At 43.1% G+C, this 13,515-nt stretch overlaps 1 protein-coding gene across 2 annotated transcripts in view; it reads right to left on the reverse strand.

Moving 5' to 3' along the window:
* Positions 1-4,617: 4,617 nt before the first annotated feature.
* gsg1l (gsg1-like) overlaps positions 4,618-13,515 on the reverse strand; it is a 153,336-nt gene continuing 144,438 nt past the window's right edge. The window contains exon 5 of one of the 2 annotated variants that reach the window (XM_052020944.1): positions 4,618-5,207. In XM_052020944.1, coding sequence (XP_051876904.1) covers positions 4,907-5,207 — 301 coding nt within the window. In that variant the 3' untranslated portion in view covers positions 4,618-4,906. The remainder of the gene's footprint in view (positions 5,208-13,515) is intronic. The other variant, XM_052020943.1, reaches the window with a different exon arrangement.

Raw genomic sequence — 13,515 nt, forward strand, 5'->3', positions numbered from 1 at the left:
TCTTCCCAATCATACATCCCACTCTTTCTCCTGTAATCACTTCCCAGCTATTTTTGACAACAAACTCATTCAACTTGCATTCTTGGACTTTCCCTTTAAATGCTGGCACTGAGTTTGCACAATAAGGGCCCACATTAAACCTACTGCAGCTGAATCCAGAAATATCATAATAATGAATTAAAATGCCAATAAAACCCTACTCCCCCATCCACCACCAAATCTCCTAGCACATTACAAACCTAAAATCAAAGTTAATTATGTAAGATTATTTGTCCCTCACGGGAATTTAAGACCAACAGATTTGTCAAGATGACTGACCAATCATTTGCATGTTTTTAACGAAGAGCAGAAAGTCATGCACACATTAACTTGTAGAAGCTGTTTGATGCAGTGCCACATAACAGACTTATTCGCAAAATTTGATTACCATGGAGTTAAAGTGATCATTGCAGGATGAGTGTGAGAGATGGAAATAGAGTAGCAGTAAAAAGCTGCTCCTCAGACTAAGGAAAAGTTTGCAGCAGTTTCTATGGGGTTGATATTAGCACCATGGCTCTTTTTGATATGCATTAATGACCTGGACATGAGTTTGCAGGACATTACATCAAAGTCTCAGGATGTCACAAGGTCTGTTTGGCGAGGGGACACTGACTTCAGGACAGTTCACAAACTGGTGAAATTGACAGATTCACGACCAATGGAACTTAATTCTGAGGCACATGAAATTATATTAAATAAGAACCAAAGACTGAAATAATTATAGGTAGCATGAGAGCAGAGTAAGCTGGGTTCTCCACACATGTGTAGATCTTTGAAGGTGTCAGGACAATTTAAAGAGCTGTTTGAAAAAAAGGCATGTGGTGTCTTTGGCAAGCAGTGTTTGATAGAATGGGAGTTATTGTAAGCCCTTTTAAATCCTGGATTAGGATTCAGTTTGATTATTTCATCCATTTTGGTACATCACACTGAAGAAATTACCTCAATGCCATAGAAAGGATGCGGAGTAGATTTACTGGAATTGCAGGAAGGATGATGGACTGCAGTTGCTTGGAGAAATTGTTCTCTTTGGAACAGAGGTTATGAGGAGATTTAATAGAAGTGTTCAAAACACTGAAGGCTTTGATCGAACATGCAATGGGAAACTGCTTCCTCAGGCAGGAGAAGCAGTAACCAGAGGCAGAGATTTGTAACGGAAGAGTATATTTTTCATGTGGCGAGTATGGAGAGCTTCTTCTCAAAGTGTGATGGAAGCAGATTCAACAGGTACTTTCAAAAGGAAAGTGAATAAACATTTGATGCAGATTTGCAGGGCTTTGGAGGGAGGGATGTGGAAATGGGACTAGCTGGATTCCTCTTACACAAGTTGATGTGCTCTCGGACCAACTGGCTTTCTTCTGTGCTGTAACAATTTTGTGAAATAGTTTGCAAGGCTGTAAGGGAAAATCAGTGCAATGGGACTAATTTGTTAGCTCTTTCATGGAGCGAACCCAGGTACAGTGAGACAAGTGGCCCTACCCATGCCATAAGATTCTGATATTTGGTCATATTATGAAGATGCTAAACAAAACAAATCAAATGATCTATGCATTCTTCCCTCTGTGTACGGGAGCTAAGGCTTCATCATGAAGCCTCATAAATATATTTAACATGATAATTTTATTTGTAATTTTTATGTTCATCAGGATATCAGGAAATAAGCATTTTATAGCTCAGATTTTGTATAAAACCTTTTTAGATCATGTCTCTTAGACTACTTTAATAATGGAATCCCAGTTCCAGTATCACAGTCAAGGGCATTTTACAATGATGCAACTTCTTAAACAGTGCCAGATATTTACGTGACTTTTCTGACTGAAATACTTAGAGTTAAGGATACCTACATTCAGTGCATTAGTGGCAATCTTGCTCTGGATCAACACTGACCAAATTCATTCCTTAACATTTCCACACACAAAAGCAAACTTGGGTGTTAATGTACTAACTTTCGGAAAAAGATGGTTTATATGGACTGGGCATGAAGTAGGCCGGGTGTAAAATGAATTGGTTGCAAAATGGGTTGGGATCTGTAAAGCAAGTCTGGTGTAAAATGAGGCAATGTAAAACAATGTAACCAGGTGTAAACTGGGCCAATGTTATAAAATGGGGCACATGTAAGATGGAATGGGACTTGCAGCAGACTGAAAAGCTTGAGCATGTAGATATTAAGAAAGAGGATGTGCTGGAGCTTTTGGAAAGCATCAAGTTGGATAAGTCGCCGGGACTGGATGAGATGTATCCTAGGCTACTGTGGGAGGCGAGGGAGGAGATTGCTGAGCCTCTGGAGATGATCTTTCCATCATCAATGGGGACGGGAGAGGTTCTGGTGGATTGAAGGGTTGCGGATGTTGTTCCTTTATTCAAGAAAGGGAGTAGAGATAGCCCAGGAAATTATAGACCAGTGAGTCTTACTTCAGTGTTTGGTAAGCTGATGGAGAAGATCTTGAGAGGCAGGATTTATGAACATTTGGTTCATATGATTAGGAGTAGTCAGCATGGCTTTGTCAAGGGCAGGTCCTGCCTTATGAGCCTGATTGAATTTTTTGAGGATGTGACTAAACACATTGATGAAGGGAGAGCAGTAGATGTAGCATATATGTATTTCAGCGAGGCACTTGATAAGGTACCCCATGCAAGGCTTATTGAGAAAGTAAGGAAACATGGGATCCAAGGGGACATTGCTTTGTGGATCCAGAACTGGCTTGCCCACAGAAGGCAAAGAGTGGTTGTTGATGGGTCATAGTTTGCATGGAGGTCGGTGACCAGTGGTGTGCCTCAGGGATCTATTCTGGGACCCTTACTCTTCGTGATTTTTATAAATGACCTGGATGAGGAAGTGGAGGGATGGGTTAGTAAGTTTGCTGATGACACAAAGGTTGGAGGTGTTGTGGATAGAGTGGAGGGCTGTCAGAGGTTACAGCGGTACATAGATAGGATGCAGAGTTGGGCTGAGAAGTGGCAGATACAGTTCAACCCAGATAAGTGTGAAGTGGTTCATTTTGGTAGGTCAAATATCATGGCAGAGTATAGTATTAATGGTAAGACTCTTGGCAGTGTGGAGGATCAGAGGAATCTTGGGGTCTGAGTCCATAGGACGCTCAAAGCCGCTGCACAGGTTGACTCTGTGGTTAAGAAGACATATGGTGTATTGTCCTTCATCAATCGGGGAATTGAATTTAGGAGCTGAGAGGTAATGTTGCAGCCATATAGGACCCTGGTCAGACCCCACTTGGAGTACTGTGCTCAGTTCTGGTTACTTCGCTACAGGAAGGATGTGCAGAGGAGATTTACAAGGATGTTGCCTGGATTGGGGAGCATGCCTTATGAAAACAGATTGAGTGAACTCGGCCTTTTATCCTTGGAGCGACGGAGGATGAGGGGGGACCTGATAGACGTGTATAAGATGATGAGAGGCATTGATCATGTGGATCATCAGAGGCTTTTTCCCAGGGCTGAAATAGTTGCCACAAGAGGACACAGGTTTAAGGTGCTGAGGAGTAGGTACAGAGGAGATGTCAGAGGTAAGTTTTTTACTCAGAGAGTGGTGAGTGCATAGAATGGACTGCAGGCAATGGTGGTGGAGACGGATGCGATAGGGTCTTTTAAGAGACTTTTGGATAGGCACATGGAGCTTAGAAAAATAGAGGGCTATGGGTAAGCCTAGTAATTTCCAAGGTAGGGACATGTTCAGCACAACTTTGTGGGCTGAAGGGCCTGTACTGTGCTGTAGGTTTTCTATGTTCTAAAATGGACTAGGTGTAAAAATAAGGTGAGGGTAAAACAGCATGTATAAAATAGATCAGTTTAAAATGGGAATGGTGTATAATCAGACAGGTGTAATATGGACTATGTGTGAAATGGGCCTGGTGTAAAATAGAGAGGGTGCAAATTGGGCTGTTGTATAAAATAAGGTCAGTGCAGGATGGACCAGGTGCAAAATTGGCTGGGTGTTATAAAATGGGGCATGTGTTAAATGGGCCAGGTATAAAATGGGGAGAGGGTTAAGCAGGCTGGATGTAAAACTGGCTGTGATGTAAAATGAATCAAGTATAAAGCAGGTGCAGTGTGAAATGAGTTGGATGTAAAATGAACTCAGTGGCCAATTCACTGTCACTTATTTTGTAACAATAACCAAGTTTAATTTCACCTCTCCTCACCAAATCCCCCTTCCTTGACTTAAAAGAAAGTGCAGCGGTAAATGTTATGAAATATGGGGAGGGTGATACATGGGTCAGCAGCGGCTCCTTCCTCCATGATTGCGGACAGTTGTTCCTCTCAGGGTTTTTCTCTCCAAGGGTTTGATAACTGTTACTTTCTAAGGGAACTGTACAGAGGAGTGGCAGAAGTATATCATTTATCAATTTGACACTGATATGTAAGAACTGATCGAGCAACTGGAATTAAAGCGTAGGCAAAGAAATATACCTTGATCATGCATTAGCACCTCCAATTATAATGAAGATTAAATTTAAATCAATCTCAAGAATGTACTTAAGAATTTAGGCATCAAGTGAACTAAAGGAATAAAGAATATTGGATGTTTATTGAGGATAGATAAGAACGATGTGTGTTAAATGCATATGATTATGGTTTGGAACATATATTGATATATTTGGTTGAAAATAAATAATGTCACATTAGAATAATATATTCCATAGCCTTATTAAAAATATAAAAATCTTATTGTAAGCATTCTATACATCAATGTATTGTTTTATTATTTCCCATTCATCAAATCATTTTACACATCAATACGGCTGATGTACACTGACAAAAGGGATAGTGCAGTCTAATCTTAATGCTTATATGGTCTACACATGGGAGTTTACAGTGAACATATTGTCTCCCAGGCCACAGCATCAGATGGAGTTTAACACTGGTCCTCTCCCAGTACCTCTGGGATTTCACTCAAGTCCATCGATGTCTCTGGCATCAGTGATTTATTTGTATTTGTGACAGGGTCTGCAAAGACTTCGACTGAGCTAGAGATTGACTGAAGTGATCTTTCTCGGAAATAGTTGATGGCCTCACGATCGATGAACATCTGCTCTTCTCTAAGGCTTTGCTCATAGAGTTTGCGCTTGTGCCTAAACTCTATGACAGTTTTGGTGTAGGAGTTCAGTGTGGTGACAGAAGCTGCCATGCAACAGGTAAAGGATCCCCATGCGAGACTGTGGAGAGGAAAGAAGTAGGAAATGAAACAAACTTGTTAGTTCATGTTCTTAAGCAAATTCTTCTATGCCACTTGATGCTTTTATTTACTACAAGGTGGAATTTTATCAAACACAGAGTAGAGCACACCCTGAATTTGGTTCCAGGTACGCTATACATATGACTGTATAAGCACAGAAACCGCAGTGCATGAGGCATGAGCAGTGTATGCTGCAATCTCCCAGTGGAACATCTCAAAATTATCCTGCCCCTTAAAGACACTTGGACTACTGAGGTAGTCATTAACCACAAGAATGCGGCACGCTTTAACATTAAAAGGAACTTGATCTTCGCTGGAGCAATCCATTTTCTCTTTATTGCTGGAGGATTTGAGTACAAGAGTAAGAATAGGGTGTTGGTGAGGTCACAACTGGATACCGTGTACAATTCTGGTATCCTTACCGAGAAAACGATATACTTGCTGTAGAGGAAGTGCAGCAAAAATTCATGAGACTGGTTTCAGAGATGGTGGAACTGTCAAATGAGCAGAGGTTGAGTAGACCAGGCCTCTACTTTCTAGAGTTTAGAAAAATATGAGGTGGCGTCATTGAAGTGTACAAAATTTGTAGAGGGCTCAACAGGATGGATTCAGGGAGGATGGGCAATAGTGAGGTATGGAAGGCAATATTCATGCCATAAAACTGTTGGGCAATGACCACCTCCAACAAGAGAGAGTCTAACCACCTCCTGTTTACGTTCTATGGCGTTACCATTGTTGAGTTAATCACCAACAACCACTGGGGATTACTGTTGACTAGAAACTCAACTCGACCAGCTGCATCAATACTGTGATTACATGAGTAAGTCAGAAGCAGGGTGTCCCACCACTAGTGACACACTTCCAGACATTCCAAAGCCTTTCCAGCATTTACAGTGCACTAGTCCATAAGACCATAAGAGCAGAGTTAGGCCATTTGGCCCATCAAGTCTGCTCCACCATTCTATCATGGCTGATTTATTTTTCCCTCTCAACCCCATTCTCCTACCTTCTTCCCCTTACCGTTGACACCCTTATTAATCAAGAGTCAATCAACCTCCACTTTAAATATACCCAATGATTTGGCCTCCACAGCCGTCTGTGGCAACATATTCCACAGATTCACCACCCTCTGGCTAAAGAAATTCATCCTCATCTCAGTTCTAGAGTGACATCCTGTTATTGTGCCCTGTGGTCCTAGACTCTCCCACTACTGGAAACAAGAAGCATGATGGAATACTCTACATTTGACCAGATGTATGCAGCTCAAGGAGGTAAATACCATCCAGGGCAAAGCAACTCTTCATTGCTACCTCATCAACCACCCCAAGTGTTCATTTCCTGCTGTATGCCATCTACAAAGTGCACTGGAATTGATCACCCAGACTCCTCTGACAGTACCTCCCCAAACCCACTACCTGTCACCATGAAGAGTAAGGTTTAGCAGTTGTATGGTAATATCGCCACCAACAGGTCCTCCTCCATATCATGCTCCATCCTTACTTGGAAATATATTGCCGTTCTTTTATTGTTGCTGGATTTAAATCTTATCTCTCTCTCCCCAATAGTAGTGTGGGAGCGCCTTCAACCTAAGGACTGCAGTGGTTCAGGAAGGCAGCTCACCATTACCTTCTCAAAGGGTGGGCATAAACACTGGCCTTACCAGCGATGTCCAGATCCTGAAAAGTGATTATTTTTTAAACCACATTTGGCATACTCTATTGCTCCACTGGTAGATTTTTTAAAAATCTACTTCAAGACATTAACAATCTTTGTGTTAATTCTGAGGGAGGTGAGCATCTGACTGGAAATGTCAACAGTGTACATGAGTTTACTGAGAATGGGTCGGGAATGCCATTACCTTTTGGGTTTTATACATCTATCAGAGGGAGGTGACTCATATCTCATCAGTCTGGGCTAGTTTCAAACCCAGCGGGCCTGGATGTGAAGGTAAATTGTTAATCTGTAGTGCTGACCTCTTCCTGTTCTCAAGTACATTTTGGCCCAGATTTTGATCTCTAAAGGAGCCAAGAATTATGGGGAACAGGCAGAAAACTGGAAGCCAGAATCATACTGAATGGCAGAAGAGGCTCAAGGGACCTCGTAGCCTTCCTTTGCTCTTATTTCTTATGTTTGTTGCTTTCCATAAATCAGATGTGTGCTAGTGTTCAATTCTGACCTGCAATCTCTGACAGTTTCGTACAAATGTGCAGTGGGGGAGGGGGCTAATTGGCCTGTTATGCCTCTTCTGGGGGGGTTTGAAGGAAGAGTTGTAATTTGCCCTACATCCCTGTGGACAATTATTCACGACGTTGATGATTGTTAGTGCTGACTACAAGAATTAGTCATTGTAATCTTCACAGAGAGCTCTTCAACACTTCAGCAGTGAATTCACATCACAATCTGCTAGAAAAATGGTACCAACAATTATAGTGAGTGAAGAAGAGGATTGGGAGAAGCACAGAAAAATGGTTAATTAAGAATTCCTTGTTGATTTCTTTTGTAATTTAAATCATTAACTGTAAAGTGAAACAATACAGGAGTGAAACATAAATGACAGTTAGCCTGCTTAATTTATATTCCTGCTTTATTGTTTATTTTCATAAATATGTTGAGTTATATATTTTAATAAAAATTGCATATAACCTCTGCTGACAATAAATTAAATCAAACTGTTATTAAATTGTTAAGGAATTCTATTTGGTTACTCCCTCTAGCCAAAAATATCCAGTTCACATAACACAAAGTGGTATAGAAGTATAAATATAGAATAAATATTGCAGCAAGGACAAACAATACTTCTCTAACTTTCACACTGTATCTTGAGGCTTTGCAGAGAGCCTTAGATTTGAAGTGTACTTTGCCTGTCGTTGACTTCAGGAAGTATTTTGAGAAGCTCTGCAGAAAATAGTCATCTCAAAGAGGAAATTATAGTGGTTCAAGGACTACCCGACCTTTATTCCATTACAGCATTGTAAATTTATAGGACATTCATATTTACCTTTAAGTTAAACATTTACAACTTTTACAGCAGTTGCATTATGATGCCCAAAAATGATCATGGCTCTCTGAAAGGATTTGCTGTTTTGATTCCTGTACATTTACACATCAGTACTTTTCTGTAACAGTCTAAGGGGGTTTAACTCTGCAAACTCAGTCTTGCCATTGATTATCATGGAGCTATGATCATAAGATATTCTACCACTTCAAAATAGTGCAAAAGTCTCAGGAGGTTTCAGTGTGCTGTAAGTAGTGGTTTACACTATAATTTCCCATAGATGAGAAAGGCATGCAGTATAGGGCTGCCATTACTGTGAAACAGCTTTCCAACCCCTGTATTACTAATTCCAGTTACTAACCATCACTTAGCTCAATTTTACCATTTTGATCCACAGCTTCCTCCTTTGTTAGATGTTTAATTTAAGAGGTTTTGGATACATGAAGCTAATCATTGAGAATATGCTTTAATTAAACAAACTACGCAGTGGAGGGAGGAGGGGAGCTCCAGGAGAAGGAATTAAAAACTAGCTGATCACCTTTATCTTGTCGGATGGCTTGCACTTTGAAACTGGGAGAGCGGGGGGCATCTCGGCCAACTCACCAATGCCCAACTCCATATCATCTCAGGTGGGCTCTGAATGAGTGGGCAACCCACATAGCTGCTTCTGGCAAAAAATTACTTCATCGTGTAAACTAAGACATTGCACTGGTTATAATACCTTTTGCAACTTCTAGCTGTAAATGGGCAGAGCACATAATATGCACGCTCAGCCCATTTTGACTGGTCAATCCTTAAAGAAATTACTGGAGGCATCTCACGTAGCAGCAGAACAAATTTCTACCTTTTATTTCCTTGGAATTGGTAATTGGTTTGTTATTGTCACATATACTGAGAAACAGCGAAAAGCTTTTGTTTTGTGTGCCATCCAGACATATCATGCCATACATAAGTCGAGGTAGAAAAAGAAAACAGAATGCAGAATGTAGGTACCCTCGCCAAAGGTGCAACACCTGCCCCTGCACCACCTCCATCCAGGGACCAAAACAGTCCTTTCAGGTCCCTCGCCACCCTTTTCTGCCTTTCACAGGGACCGCTCTCTCTGCGATTCCCTAGTTCACTCCTCCCCCCCAACCCATCCCGCTCCCACCCCAGAAACTTTCCACTGCCCCCGCCATAGGTGTAGCACCTGCCCCTACACCATGTCCATCACCTCCATCCAGCGTCCCAAACAGTCCTTTCAGGTGAACACCTGCACTCTATCCATAACTGCGATCTGTATCTCCCTGTCGCCAGTCATTTCAACTCCCCTTCCCACACTATCACTGATATGTCAGTGCTCGGCCTCCTCCACTGCCAGGAGAATTCCAATTGCAAACTGAAGGAACAGCACCTCATTTTCTGTCTTGGAAACTTGCAGCCTAACAGCAGAAATATTGAATTCTCCCATTTTAGGTAATCCCCACCCCTCCCCCCCCCCCCCCCCCCCACCTTCCCCACAACCACTCCCCAACCATGCTTCTTCCCTTTCCTAGCCTCTACCCTTTCTCTCTCTCTCTCTCTGTCTCTCCTTACCTTTGACCCATCCCCTGGTGGATCTGCTCTCCCCTCCTCCCCCACACCTGCCTATCACTATCTCTTACCTGCATCTACCTATCACTATCCTGTGCCCACCCTGCCTCCCCTCTTTTATCCACCTATCACTGCTCTGCTTTTCCCTCCTATATACTGGGCTTCTTCTTTTCCTATCTTCAGTCCTGAAGAAGGGTCCTGACCCGAAACGTTGACCACCTGTTTTTCTCCACGGATGCTGCCTGGCCTGCTGAGTTCCTCCAGCATCATCGTGTTTTTCATCTCATGCAGAATATAGTGCTGCAGTTACAGAGAAAGTGCAGTGCAGGTAGACAAATAAAGTGCAAGGATTGCTCCTCCCGGACAAGGAAAAAGTTTGGGTAGCAGAATCTCGATTCTTCCGTACCTTTATTTTCCTCAGCTTTGCAATATGAGATTGGAGAGAATCTCATTTTGAAAGCAGAGTCTGGAGAGGCTTCAGGTTTATGGAGAGTAGAAAATCAAAGGCCAGCTAGGAGTGTGCTGGAAGAGCAAAGAATAAAGGCACTTTGAGCCCAGGCATGGGCAGAGGCAGAGGATGGTCAGGACAAGCAGTCCTAGTGATGGTATAGATATCTGGTCTCAAGCTCAGTTCCGCATTCGGATACAATAGCACTTGTGAGCTATCTGGACAAGGCTCAGACATCTTGTCAAGGAGAGGGATAGTGACTAGGGAACGGAGTTTAGGACAGAGAGGGGAGATGATGCTTTCTGCCTTCCCAACACTGAGTTGGAAGAAATTTCTTCTGATCTGGTGGAAGAATCAGTCTGGCAATCTAGAAACTGTGGAGGGAGAGAGCAGAAGCAGAGGTGAGGTGGAGCTGGGTATCGTTAGCAAGCATGAGGAAACTGATGCAGTTTCTGTAGAATCTGCTTTACCTCCTCAACCTATTTATGCCTGTGCTTGGAGCCCAACATCTGCCTGGCTCATTAATAAGGATAGATACAGATACACTGATGTATTTACGCCACCAATATTTTCCCTCAGGGAGATGGTGAGTGAGTGGCATGTGTATATTACTTGAAAGAGGCACTGTGTAACCAATAATTCTGAAGCACAAAATACATTAAAATCAAAGCACATAATCTATCATCCAATAAAGGCACATAAGCCCCATTAAAATTCAAAGACTGAAGGGTACTATTGACTTTGACACATTCAAGGTTATGTGTTGCAACATAAAGAATAGATTTTGGGCTTAGTTAACCCAAGACTTCTGATTTTTAAAGAGTAGGGTTGAATTTTCCTTGTCAAACACTGAACCCATGTTCCCTGCGCCCCTTACCTCCAGTAAAAAGTGCAGGAAGTTCACAGAGTTCTTTGTCAGTGAGATTGATACCATCCATTTAACCCCATTTTGTTTGGATCTCTCCTTCACCTTGTACCATCCTGCACCCTGGCCCCAGCCAAGAACTCAATGGTTTCTTCCCTGTCACCGACCCCGCCTAACCCCACTAACACCTCCCCCGATTCCCGTTCTCCAGCCTATTCCCTCTGAGCATGGACCACCCAACTTCTCATCCTGTTGCCTTGTGTGCAGATATTGTAAATGCACTCCCCCTTCCCCCAGATCAAATCACTTTCAAATCTGCTATAATCTCTCCTCCCTCAAAATCTCATCTAAGATTCCTCTGTTCTTACTAACTACTGCTGCTTCATCTTTTCTGTGGTCTCATGTTTGAACATCTTCAACCAGATTCTTGCTTTAGTTAGATCACTGAGAAAGACCCAATCAAACTCTGTTTGACCCGCCTGCAGTTTTGACAGTGGCCACACCATCTATTCTGAATTCCATTCCACCTTTGCCCAGAGAGTGGGAGTGTTGTTTCACTCTTACCTCTCCAATCAAAGCATACGGGAATCCTGCGTCATTACCTCTGGATTCTCCACGGATCTACGTTTGGGCCTCCTCAGCATCTTAGTGGCATCTCCTTAAAACACATCCAGGTTCCCCTCCGAGTCATACACTATCCTGACTTGGAAATACATTGTACTCCCTTCATCGTGGCTGGGTTTAAATTCTGGATTCCCTCCACAAGCAGCACTGATGGACTGCAGAGTTCAAGAAAGTGGCTCACCACCATTAACTCAAGGGCAATTAGATGCAGTACAGTGAGCATATGGTGTATATATACTTTTAAGAACTATTTGGCATGACTTTTAATGCATTGTGTCATCAAATGTCTGTTAATTGAATGTTCATCTTCAATAGAAGAGGTGTGGCTAGAAGATTAGGATAGAAGATCTATCTCTGGTACATAGGGCATGCATTTAAGGTGAGGGGGGTAGGTTCAGAAGAGATGTCAGGGATATGTTTTTTACTGAGAAAGTGGTGGATTCCTGGAATGCGTTGCTGATAGGGTGGTGGAGGCAAACTCATTGGGGGCTTTCAAGAAGGGCTTGGATGGGCACATGAATGAGAGGAAAACAGAGCGATATGGGCATTCTGTTGGCAGGAGGGAATAGCTATGTCAGCACAACATTGTGGGCTGAAGGGCCTGTTCTGTGCTGTACTGTTCTATGTTCTACATCCTTACCCAACAACAATGTAGAAGAAGCAATAGAATTTCACTGCATTCTGTAAGAACATAGAACGTTACAGCACAGTACAGGCCCTTCAGCCCACAATGTTGTGCCGACAACATAAGGTTTGAAATTAAGTGGTCTTGTTGCAGGGTGTTAGATCCTCAGGTTCAAGAGGAGTGCAGGAACAGAGGGCCCCTGAGTTTAAGAAGAATACAGGAGATAAAGAATCCTTGCATTAAAGAGGAGTGCTGGAGGCAGGCCCCCGAGTTAACAGTCATTGTATATGGCAAGTGATGATGATAACCAAGTGAGGTTCTGTAGGATGAATCTGTCTCCATTAGCCAGAAAGTCATATGCTGAGACCCATGAACCTGCCCATGGACCAGCAGGAGACTGCAATGTGCCAACTACACATGGTGTGATTGCTGGGTCTGTATGGGAAGTGTGGGGGAGGATTAGTGGGAAGAGGGAAACCTGGGCGAGGCCAAGTGGCGGTGGTTGAGGGGTGCCCTCATTCTTGGAGAGAGTGAGTGGCCAGCAGCTGCAGAGTGGAGGGGGTGCTTAGGATGAGGGGGGAGGATGGGACAGTGAGGGAATTGAGAGAGAAATGAAGAGGGCAGGAAGTAGGAGCAAAGGAGGTGAATTAAGGTGGAGGGAGTTGAGAGGGAGAATGACAGTGCGGCAAGACTGAGGAAGGGGAACAGAGGTAAGGAGGTTGAAGGATGAGATCTAAAGGAGGGAGGGAGGATGGGAGATTGAGAGGTGTGGGGGCTGTAAGAAAGGATTTGGGCAAGAGCATGTGTCTGTTTCCATGTGTGTGTGGTCAGAGTGTGTGTGTGTGTGTGTGTGTGTGTGCGCGCGCGTGTGTGTATGTCTTCATCTTTGTGTCTGTCCACATGCATACGTGTGCTGAGTATGTACAACAGAGCCTGGTCTCCCATTCCCTTGGACCTTTGGACCTCCTTGCCACTGGACCAAGACCTCACTGTCTCCAGCCCATGTGGTAGAGCATTGGCCAGCCCGTGTTAAAAGAATTCGCCTTCAGGCATCTTCCACTCAGAACCGGAGAGAAAGCAGATTGTCCTTGATCCAGAGGACAGGCTAAATCTCAGAAGGGAATATCAAAATGAATGATTCAGTAGTCATGACCCTGGT

The sequence above is a fragment of the Pristis pectinata genome, chromosome 8 (genome assembly GCF_009764475.1).
Source record: "Pristis pectinata isolate sPriPec2 chromosome 8, sPriPec2.1.pri, whole genome shotgun sequence".
NCBI classification, from domain to species: Eukaryota; Metazoa; Chordata; class Chondrichthyes; order Rhinopristiformes; family Pristidae; genus Pristis; species Pristis pectinata.